This window comes from Eubalaena glacialis, chromosome 18 (genome assembly GCF_028564815.1).
Source record: "Eubalaena glacialis isolate mEubGla1 chromosome 18, mEubGla1.1.hap2.+ XY, whole genome shotgun sequence".
Classification (NCBI taxonomy): domain Eukaryota; kingdom Metazoa; phylum Chordata; class Mammalia; order Artiodactyla; family Balaenidae; genus Eubalaena; species Eubalaena glacialis.
This window is the reverse complement of record NC_083733.1, coordinates 69,424,715-69,444,434: the sequence shown is the minus strand read 5'-3', so window position 1 is coordinate 69,444,434 and position 19,720 is coordinate 69,424,715. Positions and strand designations below refer to the sequence as shown.

At 42.9% G+C, this 19,720-nt stretch overlaps 1 protein-coding gene across 1 annotated transcript in view; it reads left to right on the top strand.

Moving 5' to 3' along the window:
* Positions 1 to 3,586, top strand: part of LOC133079078 (zinc finger protein 211-like) — a 28,651-nt gene extending 25,065 nt beyond the window's left edge. The window contains exon 5 of the mRNA XM_061174366.1: positions 756 to 3,586. Within this exon, the coding sequence (XP_061030349.1) occupies positions 756 to 2,053 (1,298 nt within the window). The 3' untranslated portion in view covers positions 2,054 to 3,586. The remainder of the gene's footprint in view (positions 1 to 755) is intronic.
* The last annotated feature ends 16,134 nt before the right edge of the window (positions 3,587 to 19,720 follow it).

The window sequence follows — 19,720 nt, the reverse complement described above, 5'->3', positions numbered from 1 at the left end:
TGTCCTGTTGTTGCCTTAGGACTTAGGTCCCAGGCAGTTGTTCAGCTGGGGTTCAGAAAGAAGAGTGCTGGGATGGACATGACTCCAGCCATGGCGAGATGGGCTCAGAGCAGGTCTCTCTTTGGTGAATGGCAGCTGACGGAGGGCATGACATCAAGACTGTATTCAGATCATACGGAACCTGTCCTGTGTCCACCAGTGTGTTGATGGTGATGCCAGTGACCACACCTCATTTCTACCTTTCCTTCCTTACGCTGGACACTTCTATAACTTCTGATTCTTCTCTGGGTCCCTGGCTGTCCCCACCTTTCTACCTTCATGTGTCACCTTTTCTCTACTGTTCCCCCTACAATGTTCCCCAAGATTAGGTCCCACATAATGTGTTGCAAGGCATGCATATATCATTAAATAGACTTTGAATACCATGTAGTCAGTTGCAACCATATCTTCCTGGGCCTGGATACTTGAACGCAGCACTCAAATGTCATCAGCAGCCAAGGCCCTCCTGAAGGGTGTTGGCAGAGAAGTGAATTGGAGATGTTTCTTCCTGTGCTGCATGCCACTCTGACAGCCTCCATCTTGCAAGGGCTCCCTACTTCTTAGAGTCCCGGTACTGCAAAGCAGCTCTTTCATCAACCTCATATTGAAAACAATCCAATGGCCTCATTCTTTGGTGTGTCTGACACATTTGTGTTGGGGCTGCCCCCCCACCACCAAAGACAACATGCATTTCACCAGCATTTCTGTGCTTTCAGGTTGTTGGTATGGAATGGAGGATGAGGAGGCATTTTCTGTGCAGAGTGTTTCTGTAGAACAAATGTCACTGGGCAAGACTCCAACTCCAGATCCATCCATTCAGAAGACTCACCCCTGTGAGAAGTGTGTCATGGCTGGGAGAGACATTTTGTATCTGCCTGAGTACCAAGGATTGCATCCTGGGCAGAAATCATACACCTGTGAGGCATGTGGAAAACAATTTTGGTTCAGTCCAAACCATCACCAGCACCAGAAGCACAATGATGAGAAGCCATTCAAAAGGGACATAGATAGGGCCTCATTTGTGACGACCTACAGGTTCCATGTTTCAGGGAAGCCCTTCACCTGCGAGGAAGTCGGGAAGGATTTCCTGGCTATGTTGAATCTTCTCCAGCATCAGGCCACTCTCAAAGGGGCAAAGCCACACAGCAGCTCCAGGTGTGTGGAGTCCTTTCATAGTGGAAAAAGTCATTACAAGTACAGTGAGTATGAGAAATTGTTCAGCTATGAATACACGCTTTTTCAGGAAGGACAACTTCACACTAGAGAAAGTTACTATGACTGTGAGAAACCCTTTAACCAAAGCTCCATCCTTATTAATTGCCAGAGACCTGACACAGGAGCAAGGTCTTATGAGTGCAGTGAATGTGGGAAATCCTTTAGCCAAAGCTACAGACTCATTCAACACCACAGAAGTCACACTGCAGCAAGGCCTTATAAGTGCAATGAATGTGGGAAAGCCTTCAGCTACAAATTAAGACTTGTGCAGCACCTACAAATTCACACTAAAGTGAGACCTTATGAGTGTGGCGAATGTGGGAAGTCCTTTAGCTACAGCTCCACTCTCATTAAACACCAGAGAGTTCACACTGGAGCAAGGCCTTATAAGTGTGGTGAGTGTGGGAATTCCTTTAGCCAAAGCTCCAACCTCATTCAGCACCAGAAGATTCACAGTGGAGCGAGGCCTTATAAATGTAGTGAATGTGGAAAATCCTTCAGCTACAAATGCAAACTTGTGCAGCACCTGCGAATTCACACTGGAGAAAGGCCTTATGAGTGTGGGGAATGTGGGAAATCCTTTAGTCACAGCTCCACTCTTAATCAACACCAGAGAATTCACACTGGAGCCAGACCATATAAGTGTGACGAGTGTGAGAAATCCTTTAGCCAAAAGTCCAACCTCATTCAGCATCGGAGAGTACACACAGGAGAAAAGCCTTATGAGTGTGGGGAATGTGGGAAGTCCTTTAGTCAAAGCTCCCACATCATTCAACACAGAAAACTTCACACCAGATAACCTCATGAATGCAGTGACTGGGAGAAAACCAGTTACAGCCAATGGTCTGTAATTCAACAGAAGTTCACAGCCTGGATAAATTTTATTTGTGCAGCAAAGTTGGGAAAACCTTCATCTAAAGGTCTCTGAGACCTACAGGGAACATGGGTTTTCAGTGTACTAGAACTAGAGTGTCTTTGTGAGGGAGCCATCTGCTTGACATTGAACCTCATACAGCTGAGCATCCAGCATGGGAAGGTTCCCCATGAGTTCTAGGTTTGTGGAAAGCTTTTAGGATCCTCTTTGCATATTCTACTGCTGGCTTCGTTGCCTGAATTATGTCCCTTCCAGTTTCTGTGGCAGAAGCCTCACCTCTACCACTTAGTAGTTTCCAGGTTCCAATAGTATGTATGTCCCTTGCAGTGATCAGGGAAGGCAGATGTCTCTGTCCCATTCTCTACAGAACAGTAGGAGGAGTAATTTTCAAGGGAGGAAGCACCTCTAGTGCCTCTGTGAGAAGTATAAATCAGTTCCCTTTTCCCAAGGATATCACATAATGCTGAGCACTACTGTGGGGAAGCTGTTCCCCAGGTACTGCAAAGGAATCACGTGCCTTCATGTCTAGAGTTGGGTTTTCTGGTGTTGGTTGTAAGACAGGGGTGAGGCTGGAACCTAAATTCACACACACTGGATGTGATTCATACGCACTGGAGGAGGCTGTGGCAGTGAGAGAGGTGTGCCTCTTCTAAAGGTGCCTCCACAAATGTTGTGACTGTGGCTACATTGTGTTGGATGAGGTGTACATGCCATAGCTGTGTTCTTCCTGTAGCTGCAAGTCATTGTCAGAGCAAATAAAGCTTTGTATATTCGTGTAGCCTCGGGGCTGTTCACTCTAAGGATACTGCTGCATAGAGAAGAAAATGAGAATAGACAGAAGGGAGATCCTGAAGCCCAGAGATATAGTTTTTGTGACCTAGCAGCTGTTCCTGCCAACTCAGAAATGATCTTTATGAATACTTTTTCCCCTGTTGGAGGGCTGCCCTTCCCAAGCTTTCTAAACCTCTGGTTATGAAAAAAATGGGGGGGGGGGGGATTAGATTTCTATTTAAACAAATTCTTACAAAGGTTTATTGACATATAATTGATTTAAATTGTACAGTGTGGTTAGTTTTGACATAGTGTAAAAACCATGAAACCATTAAAAATAATCCTGATGGTTATCATGTCTGTAATTCATAGTTACTTCCCTTTTATTTTTGGCCACACCACACAGCTTGGGGGATCAAGCCTGGGTCGTGGCAGTGAAAGCCCAGAATCCTAACCTGTAGGCTACCAGAGAATACCCTTTTAAAATTTCTTTCTGCCCTCACAATTACTGATTTACTCTTTCACAGTAAATTAGTTTGTTTCAGAGAATTTTATGTTTACTTTTTAAAAATTGTGTTTTCCCTCCATGCTGCATAATTATTTTCTGATTCATAAATGTTTGCTTATGTAAATACTTCATTCTTTTTATAGCTGAGTACTATATCCTGTCTAGATGTACCACAATTTGTTTACCCACTTTTCTGTTAATGGCCATTTTGGCTTGTTTCCAATTTTCGGCTGTTACAAATAAAGCCTTATGTATATACACAATGGAAAGGAACGGGCGATGAAGCCTCCTTTGTTTTTTTCATGTTAGGGGTAACTTGTTTCATCTAGCCCCACTATATTAGTGAATTATATAACACATAAACCTCTTCAGAGTCCATTTCTAAGATGTAAATCTTTCATAGCTCCAATATCAGTGTTCAGACTTCCCACTTTAAAGCTTTTGTGTTTCATAAATTTCTTAACCTAGAGGTAGGTAGATATTACCTCTCTGAAGTTCCCCCATCATTCCACTAGAGTTTGCAACATTCTAGATGTGGTTTGTTGGGTCTCTCAAACTCTTTAACATGCTGACTGCCCCACCAATTGAAGAGATGAGGGCAAGTTGAAGTGTCTTGATGGTGCACATCTGTTGCATTGTTTTTACTACCACAGCTCCACACAGCCAGGAAATTTTTCAGGTACTGTATGTGCAAGAGTGTGAGGAACTCTCCTTCCTACACCCTAATTCCCAACCCTTCTGGTGTAAAGTTGCGAAGGGTGAACCCGTGGAACACCCCCATCCTTCCTTGGACCCTAATAAAGGCAGAGCTTCAGGTCCGTGCTCCCTCCACCCACAACCTCACTGTGGCATGCCCCCAGGGTGCCCTCCAGGATCTGTGAGTAATGTCTTGTTCCTCAAGTTTGATAGTTTCGAAGTGCTTCCTACCACCTCTTGCAGTTCTCTTATCATGATCATAGGTAGGAAGCACTTCAAAAAACTAAGAGAACTGAAAGGGGTGGCCCAGCCACAGTGTTGGTTGGCCCTGGTGAAGGTATAAGTGTCTTTTCCAGGTAAGCCTTGGGCATTCCCAGCTGAGAGTCACTACTGCCACTAGGCTGGGAACCAGAATATACTAGCCTCAAGGTGACTTGAAAGGAGTGAAAAAACCTGTCATTTCACTAAAAAGTACCCCCTCAGAGAGCACTCCACAACTATAAGCAGAAAAAAATCACAACCTGTATGTAATTTTTTTGTAAAGCACAGTAAGTGCACCAAGGGAAATATTTGAGCCCTGACTTTTGCAAGACTTTAACTGTAGTGGTAAAGTGGAATAGAATCCTACATAAAAACTTAGGAAACTTCTTATGGAATATTTCTATTATCATTTTCACATTAACAGTATTTTTTAATCACCCTATAATGTTTTCTTCAAGAAAATTCAAATGATTAAAACACTCTTCACCCTGTGATAGGTATAAATTCACTTCACTTGGGAAACTTGGAATTTTGATAACTAAACGTTTAAGAGAAATATCCCTAAGCAAATCACAGTATCTTTGGCAGGATACATAATAAATTGATGACAAAGTTTAACTCCAACTCCATCCAGTGATACCTTTGAATGAGGAGGAAGGGGGATTGGGAAAGTACAAGGGGAAAAAACTTACGTTTTTATGTTTGCTTTAAAAAAGGCCCTGGGGATTTGATAGCAGATGGATTTAGTCAGCCACGATTAGCTAGGGGAAAACATCTAATCCCTGAAAACTACTTGGTGTCAGGGAAGAGTCATCAAAAGATGCTGAGATCTGAGAAGTAACCCCACACATGGCTGTGTTGAATTTCCATCGGCCCTCAAAATTTCTTAACTTTCACAGTAGAAACTTGGAAGGGAGAATAAGAAAAAAGCCAGCTTCATGAAACTGGCCCAAAATGGGGGAAATGCACATCAGAGCATTTATTTGTCGCTTTTGAACACACCTACTTAAAAATCTCTACTGTGTGTGCCACACATTATTCTAAAAAATAATTTTAATTATTTTTAATTATGAAAATTAATACAATTGTTAATAGGATGAAAGTTTCTAAGGAGAAAGGCTGATTTAGAGTAACAAGTGCAGGGGATTGGGCTCTAAATTTAACTTTGGGGAAAAAAAAAGCCTGATGGGTAGGGCTTCCCTGGTGACGCTGTGGTTGAGAATCTGCCTGCCAATGCAGGGGACACGGGTTCAATCCCTGGTCCGGGAAGACCCCCACATGCCACGGAGCAACTAAGCCTGTGTGCGACAACTACTGAGCCTGTGAGCCACAACTACTGCACCCACATGGCGCGACTATTGAAACCTGTGTGCCTACAGCCCCTGCTCCACAGTGAGAGAAGCTACGGCAATGAGAAGCCTGTGCACTGCAAGGAAGAGTAGCTCACGCTCGCCGCAACTAGAGAAAGCCCACGCAAAGCAACGAAGACCCAACACACAGCCAAAAATAAATAAATAAATAAAAAATATTTTAAAAAGCCTCATGGGTAAAGGATGTTCCAAATCCACATTTGATGAAGGTGAGGGCATGAGATTTGGGGGGTGGGAGGAAACACCATGGTAACGTGCCTGAGGCCAGAATATACTTTCAACTGTTCAAGGAAAAGAAGGCCACTGCAGAGGTCAAGAGATGTCAGTGGGCCACAGATAAGACACTATTCCACTCCAAGGATTCAGACTTTGAAGAAAAGAGTTATATTTTTGGCGGGGGTCATAGTACTTTGAGAGCACATCCTGTCAAAGGGAAGCACACAATAGGGAGCCCAGCTCACGAACCATTAAACGCAGGTAGGGGCGAATTTCCAAGGGGAAGAGAGGGATGCCCTCTTTACCCAGAGGTGGTGGAATAGGCCCTGTGACAGCACCGCCAGCCGCGCACCCGGGAGGTACGCCCCACAGAAACGGATCGTCAAGCAACGCTCAGAGAGGCATAGCCCCAGGAGGAAGCCGGGTCCACAAGTGAGTTCAAGCTGTGAGTGACCACCAGATCCCGCAATTCACATGAATTTTCGCAGTTAGCGGCGTTATTCATAACTGCACCAGCAGAGGGACCCCACCGCCAAGAGTCAGACAAACTTTGTTGGCGGGGAACCCCCACCCCCGCACAACCCCAGAGGGTGCAGGTCAGGAGGCGCGAGGAGACCTCTGAGGAGTCATAGGGTTTGAAGCCGGGGTGTGCAGCACGACCTTAGGAGCCAGCCGAACAGCCCACAGTCGCCCACGAGTTCTCGCCTCCCCCGCGACGCGAAGCGCACACTGCCCGCCGGCCGCAGTGTCCTGGCTGCGGGAGGGAGAGGTGGGGCAGAGTCCACCTACCGGAACTTCACGCGAGCCCACTGCCCAGACCGTGGGGCCCTCCGTGGGCCTCCCCGCACAGCCTGGTCTGGCCTAGTTCCCACCTCCGGACCCGGGAGACCCGCTCCAGCTCCCCTCGGCAGCCGGAGGAGCCCCGGCGGAGGCTGGTCGTTCTGGCCGGGCGGCCGCGGCCTCTTCCCCATGAGTCTGCAGGTACAACCTCCGGAGAAAGCACGAGGCGCGTCCGCCAGGCACGACCGGGACGATCTCGCCAGTCCCGCCGGCCTCCCGGAACTCTGCTTCGGGCACCGCGGCCGAATCCCATCCCCTGAAGACGTTGCCCGAGCTCCGGAAGGGAAGGGACAATATAAACGTGGCTGCCAAATGGCGCCCGACAACCGGCGCCAACGTCAGCGGGACGGATTCGCATCCCGGACCGACGAGGGCGCACCGCCGGCCCCCTGGGGTGCTGGACCTAGTCCCGGCCTATCTCGGAGCGCGTCTCTCAGCCCGGGACCGTCACTCGGGCTGCCCAGAATGGCACCAGCGAGTTCCCGGGAGGACTTAGAAAAATTCTGCAGCAGGCAGTGTACACCTAAAACGATACAAAGATTCATGGAGAACAACGGGTGAAATTTTTTTTTTTTTTTTGGCTGAGCCGTGTGGCTTTGCGATCTTAGTTCCCGGATCAGGGGGATGAACCCGCGTCCTTGGCAGTAAAAGTGCCGAGTCCTAATGACTGGACCACCAGGGACTGCTCGGATATTTTAATTCTATCATTTTGAGCAGAGGTCTTTCTAAAGCAAAAAAAAAAAAAAAAAAAGCCCAGAAGACATGAAGGAAATAATTTATAACTTGACCACATAGAAGTTTAAACAAAATCTGCCTCTGCATTGACCATAACAAAGTTCAAAGACAAAAAATGGATGTGGGGAACACTGGTGCTAATGTACATGGAGTGATAAGAATACTGATTTCATCATTACTTACCATAAAAAATAGGGGAGGATTAATAGCCTTTTACTAAATAAACTTCCAGCATATCTGTACAATGCAACAGTATGAAAGAGAGACTGTGTGTGTTTGAAGTGAGGTTAATGTTGATGGTGAATTGTTCCATGAAATTTTTTTTAAGGTGCAGAATTTCCTTTGGTTTGGTTTTTTGTTTTTTTTTTTAAGTACATGTATTTCTATTTTAAAAGATAGATGGACAGGCAAAGGAACTAGAATCACTACAGCAATTTCAAAATCCAAGAATAAAGTTGCCCATAATTTAAGGCTTATTTATAGAGCTGATAGAGACCATGTGATGTTTGCAGTTAGACACGTTGATCAATGGAACACAACAGAGATTCAAACAAATATGCCTAAGCCCAAGTGATTTTTGGCAAATGTGCAAAAGCAATTCACTGGAGAAAAAATGGCTTCTCTATGATATGGGCAATCGGTCATCCACAGCAAAACACAAAAGCAAGCAAGCGAGCAAACAAAAAAACCTTAACCTAAACACCTTAACTTCACACCTCGTACAAACAAATTCAAAATGGATCACTCACGTTAATGTAAAATTTAACACTAGAACATACTTCAGAGGAAAAAATTCCAGGAAAAAAAAATGGGGATCTAGGGTCAGGCAAAGAGATTTTAAAATCTGACACCAGAAGTATGATCCATAAAAAGAAATAGAGACATTGGAACTTTTCAAAATTAAAAACCTAGGCTGTGAAACACCATCTGAAGAGGATGAAAGGACCAAGGACTGAAGCAGGGAAAAAACATGAGCAAACCACACATCAGATATGAATATGAAAGAACTCTCAAAACTATTATCTTAAAAAAAAAATCCAAATACAAAATAGACAAAACACAGAACAGGCATTTCACCCAAGAGGAAGAGATACGATTGGACGGCAAATAAGAAGTGTTTGGACATACATAGTGAAGGAAGAATGGACAAGACTGGGCAATGGGTTGTCTATGACATGGAGACATACAGGATGAGGAAACGCTTCTGGAGTTTGGAAAAGAGTCACTGCGTGAACAGTGGTACAATCCATTCAGACAGGGGGAAGTCTGGGGCGTGGCCAGGGTAAGGAAGCAGAATTTTTAGGATTGGACCACTTTTAATATGTCATTTCTGTGAGGCATCCAAGTCAGAAAACCAACTAGATGGTTGTATATCTAATTCTGGAAGGAGTTGAAATCTGGGGTTTGTAAGCATAGAGTTCTTAATGACTTAGAAATGGACTAGACCACTCAGAGGTTATTTATTTTTTTAATCATATCGGTAATAGACTGTAGGGCCCAGCGTGGAGCAACAGATGCACTTCAAGTTTTAACACCCAGGCAGAGGAGCCTATGCTGGTGAACAGTGCTGTGGAGGAGCATCAAGAAAGGTAGTAGCGAAATGAGAAACCTCTGGTTGTCAGGAGCCAGAGAGAACAGTATTCCAAGAAACCAAGATTAGTGAGCCACTTACCTGAACTGCTCTGAAGGAAACCAGGACATGTCACCCCAAAATATCACCCACTGTTTGGCACATCAATTATTTTGAATTCCAGGTACTTATGACACAGCAGATGCAGGAAAGATGCTCTGACACTCCTTTTCCTTCCTGAGAGCAGGAGATAAAACTCCCATGTGAAAGGTACCCTCCCTGTACCAGGAGGAAGACATTCTTAACCAGAGACAGGAAATGTGAGTGGGAGAATTGGGGACTGAGCAGTTTGTACCAACAAAACCTTACTAATCTCATGCCTATCTTCCTAGTTCACTTCTTCACCGTGAACTACCCACAGCCCAGACCCCTCTGTCTTGTCAATTCTTCACAAATTGATTCTTTGTCTAAAAGATATAAAAGCTTCCTGTTCTTGTCATATCTTTGGGTCTTCGATCTCTCATGAAAGCTCCCATGTACATGTAAACATTTAATAAAATGTGTGTGCTCTTCTTCTATTAATCTGTCTTTTGTCAGTTTCAACCTTAGGCCCAGTCAGAGACCCTAAAAAGAGGGAAGAGGAGAATTTTTCCTTCCCTACAGCTATTAGAATGTCCAGTAAGATGGTAAATGGAAAGTGAGCATTAGATGTTCACCAAAGAAGTCATTGGTGTCCATGGCAAAAGAGAGCTGTATTTGGAGCCATCTGGTGGGAAATTGTGTATACAGTGAAATAAAGAGCAGATGTCAGGTGAAGATATTGAAAGGTTATATGTTAAACACACAAAACTTCAACTCTTTATTTTTTGTTTGTTTTTTTAAAGAGCAGTTTGGGTTCACAGCAAAACTGGAGTACAGTTTGTTCCAATATGCCCCCTCCTCTGCCATCGCTGATTCCCACCACGCCCACAAATGAGAGAGAGAGAGAGAGAGAGAGAGAGAGAGAGAGAGAGAGAGAGACCTCAGAGCCTTCCCCTTCTCTACTATCCTATCAACATTCCGCATCAGTGTGTTGAGTCTACATGCATTAGGGTTCACTCTTGATGTACATTTTGTAGGTTTTGACCAATCTATCTCACCATTATAGTATCATAGAGAATAGTTTCCATCTTAAAAATCCTGTGCTCCCCCTATTCACCCCCACCCCAACCCCCGACCCCCTACAACGCCTCGCAACACACTGATCTCTTTACCCTCTCCAAACTTTTGCCTTTTCCGTAATGTCATATATAGTTGGAACCATAAGGTATGTAACCTCTTCAGATTGCCTTCTTTCAGTGAGTAATATGCATTTAAGGTTCCCCTCCTGTCGCCTCACAGTTCTATAGCTCGCTCACTTCTTTTTAGCACCAAATAATTCCTTTGCATGAATGTACCCATCTGTGTCCGTTCAGCTCCTGAGTGACATCTCGGTTGCCTCCTAGTCCTGGCAGTTATGAAAAAAGCCACCGTTAATGTCCACGTGCAGGTTTCTGCTGTTTTTGGCGGGGTGTGTGTGTATATATATATATTTTTAAGTGTCTGTAGCTCAAAACAAGACTAGTTCCTCCTACATTTATGTCTTTTACCTCATGTTTGGCTTTTGACAGAAAGAGGGACATTTTTCTGACACGATGGGGCTGGGGAGGCTGAAGTATAAGATGGGTGCAGGCCCATGCATATTCCTTTCTTATGTGGTGGGAAGATGACTCTTGCCGTTTGGGATCTAATTTCTCCGTGAACGATCAGGGAAGATACCAGGAGTAAAGAGGGAGAGTGAAGGTTAGAAAAACATGGAGAAGATTAGTTATAGATGCCGGGGTCTCCAGCACATGAACCTAAAAGATTTCTGGATGTGTACGGCAGATTTGGTTGTGTAGGACTTTGAGTTTACAGTGCTATCATCTAGCCACTTTTGGATGTCACACACTACCTCCTCACCACTAGAAAGAAGAAGGAAGATGGATAAACATGATTGAACCCCACAAATGGTCTGAATCAAGACGGGTGCTCTCTTTGGGCAAATTGTGACTCTAAGTTGTGATCCCAGGGTTGTTTTATTTTACTTTCTGTTTTGTTTTCGGGCTGCGCAGCTTGTGGGATCTTAGTTCCCCAACCAGGGATTGAACCTGGGCCCTCTGCAGTGAAAGCACCAAGTCCTAACCACTGGACCGCCAGGGAATTCCCCCTCAGGGTTGTTTTAAAGACTGAACTAATAAGAGTTTACACAAGGAGGATGTGAATGTACTTAATGCCACTTATAAATAACAAAATGATAAATTTTATGTGATACATATTTTTAACCACAATTCAAAACAGAACACTGTCTCCCTGACTCAGACTAAGGGAGTTCCTGGGTCTATCAGGGTCATTGGCAGTGTGGAAAACCAGGGGTCAGCAAACAGAAATATTTTCTTCCTCTTGAGGTGAATAAAAATTGTAAAAGACAGTAGTTGTACATCCTGTAATTCAAAAAAGGAAAGGTAGGGATTAATTTTAGCATTTAAAAGCATACACTGTCCACCTTTCTAAGTATTTACACTACAAATTATGTGTAATTTCTTGGGTCAAGCAGTGCTTGGAAACTTGCAGAGTAACTGAGCCTGTTGCCAAATCTTTTGTTGGTGTCCATGTCTGCAGACTGTGTGTGACCCAAATGGGGTTAAGATTGGGGTGGGGGAAGAATTTTGGAGTTTATGTCCATATTTAGTATGTGTAGGAGAGGAAAATGATGTTCCCTCTAGAACCTTCTGAGTTTTTGGCTGTAACAAAAAGACGGATCAAGAAGAGAAAAACAAGGGCTTCCCTGGTGGCGCAGTGGTTAAGAATCCGCCTGCCAATGCAGGGGACACGGGTTTGAGCCCTGGCCCGGGAAGATTCCCACATGCCATGGAGCAACTAAGCCCGTGCACCACACCTACTGAGCCTGAGTTCTAGAGCCCACAAGCCACAATTACTGAGCCCACGTGCCACAACTACTGAAGCCTGCGTGCCTAGAGCTTGTGATCCGCAACAAGAGAAGCCACAACGAGAAGCCTGCACACCGCAATGAAGAGTAGCCCCCACTCACCACAACTAGAGAAAGCCTTCGCACAGCAACGAAGACCCAACACAGCCAAACATAAATAAATAAATAAATAAATTTATAAAAAAGAAGAGAAAAACAAGCAATTTATGAATGAGTGCAGTGCACACCCTGTGGGAGAAACCTAAACCAGAAGTAACTCAAAATGGAGGCTCAGAACTCCAGCTTTTATAGCAACTTCAACAAAGAACAATAAAGTTGTAGAGAAATGACAGGAGAGAGGAAAGCAGTTTTAGGCTTCCACAGGGTGCAAACTGTGGGAAGGGAAATATATGGAGGGAAACTAATGGAGTAAGGTATTGTTTGCAGATTCCTCTGGTGCCATCTCTGGGTTGATGAGAATGTCTTCTTTCCTTCTCTAGGGAAGATAACATCCATGTGGGAGTTCTATGTCCTGCTTTAAGGAAGAAAAAGAGTCAGAGTGTCCTTGCACCTGCTGTTTCTTAAGTGCCTTGAACTCAAAATAATCAATGTAAGGACTTCCCTGGCGGTCCAGTGGTTAAGACTCCTCACTTCCACTGCAGGGGGTGTGGGTTCGATCTCTGGTCAGGGAATTAAGATTCCACATGCCGCGCCGCATGGCCAAAAATACATTAAAAAAGAAAAAAAAATCAATGTGCCAAATTGGGGTGGCATATTTTGGTTCACCCCCTTCTCAGGGATAACTGTTCTCTAGTCACGATATAAAAATATAACATGTGTTCACTGATGTGTGTCTGGGCCTTACGGCCTGCTCTAATGGCTCCACAGTGAGCATCTTCTACAGGCACAAGAGGCAAGTATGATATATTCACAGCACCCAGTGCTGCCCCAGATTCTCCTGAGACCAGAGCCACCCAAACCATCCTGATCCTGATGTGCACCTTTGTCACTGTCTACTTGCTTTCCTTCATCTTGGTACTTTACATGGTGCTATTTGATAATCCAAGGGTATAAGGGTATAAGGATAAATACTGTTGCATTTGTGGAGACATGTTTCCCCAATGTTTTCCCTTTGTGCTAATCAATAACAACAACTCTGTCTCCAGGCTCTATTTCTTCTGCTGGGGCAAAAGGTAATTTTCTCTAAATTTGTCACAAGACCTGACGGTTTCTGTTCTTTACAAAATATTCATATGTCCATTCATCCATTAGGTAAGGCTAAGCCTCTACTATGGGCCAAGTACTATTAGGTAATTCAATTACCTAAATTAGACAAGTAGCTCCAGCCCTCATAGGGATTGCGATATATTTCAATGATCTTAGGACACACATTTTTCTTCCTTCTAACAGCTCTAAAATTGGGAGATATCATATACTGAATAGCATCTTATACTTGTGGCTGAGCAGTTGTGATATCGAGTTCACAGGCTTCATCCTAGTCCTAGTGCTTCAACTGAGTGTGGCAAATCACAGCAGAAGTTGCCAAATCCTTCAGAATGTAAGCAATTTGAAAGTAACAAAGAACTCCGTGACTGACTCCTGTATCATATAAAACTATCATTAAGGCACCTTATCACAGCATTTTTCTTTCTGAAATGCCTATAAAATAATGGTCTGTTTTACACTTGGTGGTATCTTAGCTTTGGTTTAAAAAAAAAAAAAAGATAGTGTAGCCAGGACATAGTCTTTAAGCATACATCTATACAAATTATTACACAACTTAAATTACTGTAAATGCTGGGAGATCAAGTTTAGGTGATTATGACAAAATACAACTATTAGACTTGACCTAGTCTGAAGGCTCAAGAAAGATACCTTGAGAATGTATTTCTGTGTATGAAAAAAATATTCTGCAATAATTTACTATATGTTGAGTGTTGGGAAGAATATTCCAGTGAGAGAGAGAAGTGCCTGTGAAGGGTTGGTGCTGGGAAGCTGTGTGAACATTCAGGAAAGACAGAAGGGGCTGAGACAGAATAAAGGATACTTCATGTCTAGACTCTGAACTAAGGAGACAGAATAATTTGTAGGGGACTTCCCTGGTGGTCCAGTGGTTAGGACTCCGAAATTCCAGTGCAGGGGGCACGGGTTCAATCCCTGGTTGGGGAACTAAGGTCCCGCATGCTGTGCGGCACGACCAAAAAACAAACAAACAAACAAAAAGAAATAATAATTTGTGGAAATAATAACTTAGCTCACCCATAAATCCAATGTATGCAATTTATAAATTTGAAATCATTAGAAATTAAATCTTAGGTCTTATTAAACTACAATACTGTGATGACATTTTTTTACATGGTGATAAAATCAGCAAGAAGATGTAATTCCATTTCACAAATAAAATTATTCAATCAATTTAATTTGTTCAAAAAGTCAAATTGATAAGGACATTATACGAATTTTAAAAACATATAATTTGTAAACATCTACATACACAAATCAAATGTCTAAAGCCTCTTGAAAGCAAATCTCTGAGGCTCTCCTGCTTCTTCTTATCTACTAACCTAAAAGCCAAGGCCATTATTCAAAATCACAGTTCAACAATTTTTCCTTCAAAAACACCTTTCACCAAGATTTTATGTAGCAATATAAAGAGCGGAACCACACAACACTGTAAACTAACTGTACTTCAATAAAGGATAAATAAATAAAAAGAAAGAGCCAAACCTCTGTAAAGCATTAGAAGATTAATGGTTATCTTTCTTTCATCCTATGTTAGAACAATTATTTTTCCAGATATTATCAATAAGTACATTTCACAAGTTTTGTGTTTTTTTCTCTTTTTAAAATTTATTTATTTATTTATCTTTTTTTTGGCTGCGTTGGGTCTTCGTTGCGCACAGGCTTTCTCTAGTTGTGGCGAGCAGGGGCTACTCTTCCTTGCAGTGCACAGGCTTCTCATTGTGGTGGCTTCTCTTGTTGCGGAGCACGGGCTCTAGGCGCACAGGCTTCAGGAGTTGTGGCGGGCTCAGTAGTTGTGGTTTGTGGGCTCTAGAGCGCAAGCTCAGTAGTTGTGGCACATGGGCTTAGTTGCTCCGTGGCATGTGGTATCTTCCTGGACCAGGGCTCGAACCCGTGTCTCCTGCATTGGCAGGCAGATTCTTAACCACTGTGCCACCAGGGAAGTCCCATTGTTTCCTTTTTAACTGAGTTTTGTTAACCTCCAAATGTATTTCATTCAGGTCTAGCAGACTTTTTCAAACCATGTTTTGCAACCCTTGGCTCAATCAAAAGATGGAGTGACTAATCCGTGGAACTGTGTATGCACAGGAGAAAAATGAATGATTTAACAGACTTTTCTTTTCCCACCTGGAATCTAAGAAGTCTGACAATGTCAGAGATTTGAACACAACCAGGCTGAACATCCATTATCCAGGAATGTGTCTCCTCCACAAGGAAGTTGCAAACTCAAGGGACACTGAGGTATTTCAGCCAACTCAGAATACTGTAGAGGGAAGCAAAAGAATGGAAGAAAGGGCTACAAACAGGACAAAGAGTGACAGGGTTTAGGCGGATTCCCTAGTGAGGAAGTTTTAAGCTTATAAAGCCATAGTTCCCTAAGTGGGCCCTGTAATACTTTTAATTTTCAAGACAAAAAAGAGAGGACCATCGGTTAATCAGATTTTTATCTCTTTTTTGTCTTGAAAATTAAAACACAATTTTGCTTAGTGACACCTTTAGCAAAGTATTTTGATTGGTGCTGGCGGCAGAAAGCTAGTCTTGGCTAAACATGTTTGATTGCTAAATTAAAAGTATTACAGTGTTACTGGAGCAAGGTACTTTTGCAGAGTTCTTGAAACACTGTGGTTTGGCCCATTCCAGTTCACGTTTCACCTGGTGAGGACGTGCATAAGACCCACTTCTTTAATGGCCTCTCAGTTCCGTTTAAAAACCCCTTGACATAAACGACTCCATTTTATTTCATCTTTCACAATGCTGTCAAGTCCTCTTACCTGAAGACTAGTTATATTTATCTTGAAAACATGTAAATAATGGGTTCTATGTGCTTGTCTATATAAGGGAGTGAGGTTTTTTGTTATTTTTCTGTCTTTGCAATTTCTTAGCAGATGGCTTCGGATGCACATCACATCCTGCTTTAATACTGACCCAATAATGTGGTATAATGAGAAATTTATTTGGCCTTTGTCCCCAGATCCTGGCAGAGCTTCTAAAACCCTTGGAATTTCCTGAGTGACAGGAATATCTTTTGTCACTCATAACAGGTCCCTTCTGTTGTTGTAGTTGCAGCACACGGGCTCTCTAGTTGTGGCTTGCATGCTCAAGTATTTGTGGCATGCGGGCTTAGTTGCCCCACGGCATGTGGGATCTTAGTTCCCTGACCAGGGATTGAACCCACGTCCCCTGCATTGGAAGGCAGATTCTTTTTTTTGTTTTTTTAATTTTATTTATTTATTTTTGGCTGTGTTGGGTCTTTGTTGCTGCATGCAGGCTTTCTCTAGTGGCGGCGAGCAGGGGCTACTCTTCGTTGCTGTGCACAGGCTTCTCATTGCAGTGGCTTCTCTTGCTGCAGAGCACGGGCTCTAGGCATGCAGGCTCAGTAGTTGTGGCTCGCGGGCTCTAGAGTGCAGGCTCAGTAGTTGTGGTGCACAGGCTTAGTCACTCCGCAGCATGTGGGATCTTCCTGGACCAGGGCTCGAACCTGTGTCCCCTGCATTGGCAGGCGGATTCGTAACCACTGCACCATCAGAGAAGCCCGGAAGGCGGATTCTTAACTACTGGACCACCAGGGAAGTCCCAAGAGGTCCCTTTTGAGCACAACTAAATTTATGCTTCAAGAGGTGATTTAGGTTGGGGCTCCTAAAGAGTGCCACCCACTGACCTCCAGGAAGGGGATGTGAGGAGAGAGCTGGAGTTTAAAGCTCTATACAAACTCTTGAACAAGATTTAAGGAGCTTCCAAGTCTGTAAACGTACTGGGAGGGTGACAGACTTCAGTTCCATGAGGACAGACGCTCTTGTGCTCCAGACCCTTCCAGAACTTGCCCTATATACTTCTTCATCTGCCTATTACATTTAAGTACATGTTTCCCTGAGTTCTGTGAGCTGCTCTAGCAAAATAATCAAACTCCAGGAGGGGGTCATGGGAACCTCTGATTTATAGCCAGTCGCTCAGAAGCAGAGATAACAACCTGGACTTTTGAAAGATATCTGAAGTGGAGGAAGACTTGTGGGACTGAGCCCTTCACCTGTGGGATCTCATGCTATCTCCAGGGAGATAATGTCAGAATTGATTGCTTGGTGAGGTTAGAAAACACACACTACAAACAATGAAAGTGTTTTCTGTCTCCACCACCTTTGTGGACAGGATCTGTGGGTTGGGAGATTTTGTTTTTATTTCCCCAACAGTCACCATCACAATCTATCTGCTGGGACGAAATCTCAATCACTCATCTCATCAATATCTTGTGTACAGGAAATATGAGGAAAGGGTGATCATTAAACAGTATCAGAGATTCAACAAACCACACCTAGAATATGACAAATAACTCAGCAACGTGAACAAATAAATAATAAGAATAAAAAAGGTAGGTGGAACTTATAGGTGAAGAGACTTATGAGACAGCTACTGAAAGCCATAATACATTTTGGATCCTAACTGCGATTAATCTGACTTAGGAAACACACAAACTTCTGAGATAATTGAGCAATGATAACATATTTATCATATTTTAAAATATTTTTCGTGTGGTAGCTATTGGGGTTATGAAATAGCCCTCACATTTAAAAAATGCATTCTCAAGAAGTTATGAATTAAATGATGTAATGTCTGAGATCATAAGTTAAATAATCCACTAGTGTATGTGAAGATGGACAAAACAAGAATGGCCATTAAATGATAAATAATGGTGGAAGATTGAGGAAGCCTTCATTTGGTGTCATGATATAGTTTTTCCCATTTTTGTATATATTTGAAAATAGCTGTAACAAAAGATAAAATGTGTCTTAGTCTGTTCTGGCTGTTATAACAAAATATTACAGCCTGGATGTTTTATAAACAATAGATAATTATTTCTCACAGTACTGGAGGCTGGAAGTCAGAGATCAGGGTGCTTAGCATGGTCAGGTGAGGGTCCTCTTCAATGTTGTTGATTTTTTGCTCTGTCCTCACAAGGTGTAAGGGGTTAGGGATCTCTCTGGAGCCTCTATTATGAGCCACTAATCCATTCATGAGGGGTCCACTCTCATGATTTAAGCACCTCCAAAAAGCCCAGCCTCCCAATACCATCACCTATGTGGGTTAGGATTTCAACATATGAATTTGAAGGGAACACAAACATTCAGATCATAGCAGTGCCAGTGTATCAGAAATTTAATCTGTTCAGAAGGATGAAATAAAAAGGGCAGGAGGGTACCTCTGGTTTCTGGTCAAGCATATAAAAAGTTGGCATTTGCCACTCCATCCTAACAAGCAAAAGGCTAAACAGACTGAAAAAATAAACAACTCTTCTTAGATTCCTAAATGAAGTGTGGTCACAGGGCAAACCACTGTCCCCAAATTGGAGAGACTGAAAGGGTAACACAGAGAATCACAAGGTACTGAAGCAGAAACCCACAAGCTGAAACCACTGTGGTAACCAATGTCAGGACAGGGAAACCTGAACTGTAATTGACAAATTCCTCTCAGTGGGGACAAATCTGAGAGAGAAGAACTCCAGGGGAACCCAGTCATGGGAAAAAACCCCACACTTCTGTTGAGTTTTATCTCCTAGAATTCTACCTGTTTCTCGCAGTGACTATCTGAGAAAAATCCTGTCATGCTCCCAGCAGGGAGAAAGGAAAAGGAACCATTTTAAAATATGCCAAAGCATTCTATTCTTTACGCAAAGTCTGCTCCAGGAGAAAATTTTAAAGCAGAGCCTTAGCTTTTATCAGAGCCTAAGTGACTGGGGGGAAGGAAAATACCCAACTCGAGCCCACTCTAGCCATCCTGTTCCACCTAAGATAGAGGAGAGACTGAAAAGGCACATGTGAATTTCACAGTCCAGTAGGAGAACCTCACTAAAACACTGGGACCTACGTTATGTGTCAAGTTAAAATATTTTTTTACAGAAAACTTAAAACCACAAACAAAACGTCCAAAGTTTGGAAATTTTTAAGAAAACATTTCTAAAGACCTAATAGGTTAAAGAGGAAGTTATAATGCAAAAAGAAAAAGAAATACTGAGACCTAATCATAGGACTATAGAACACTTCCCCTCTCCCCACACCTTAATATCACTTATAAGATCTATTTACAGCAGTTCCTTTTACTGAGCACATCATACTTAGCTATCAAGAAAAAAGTGTAAAGCATAATAAAAATGTTTTTAAAAGTTTGAAGAGAAAAAAGAAAAAGAAAGTTTGAAGAGACAGAGCAAGTATCAGAACCAAACTCAGACAAGTCAGAGATGTGGACTTATGAGACCAGGAATTCAAAACAATTATGATTAATATGCTTAGTGCTCTATTGGATAAAGTAGACAGCATGCGAGAACAGACATGCAATGTAAACTGAGATGGAAATTCTAAAACAGAACCAAAGAGAAATGCTAGTGAGCAAAAATTCTGTAACAAAAATG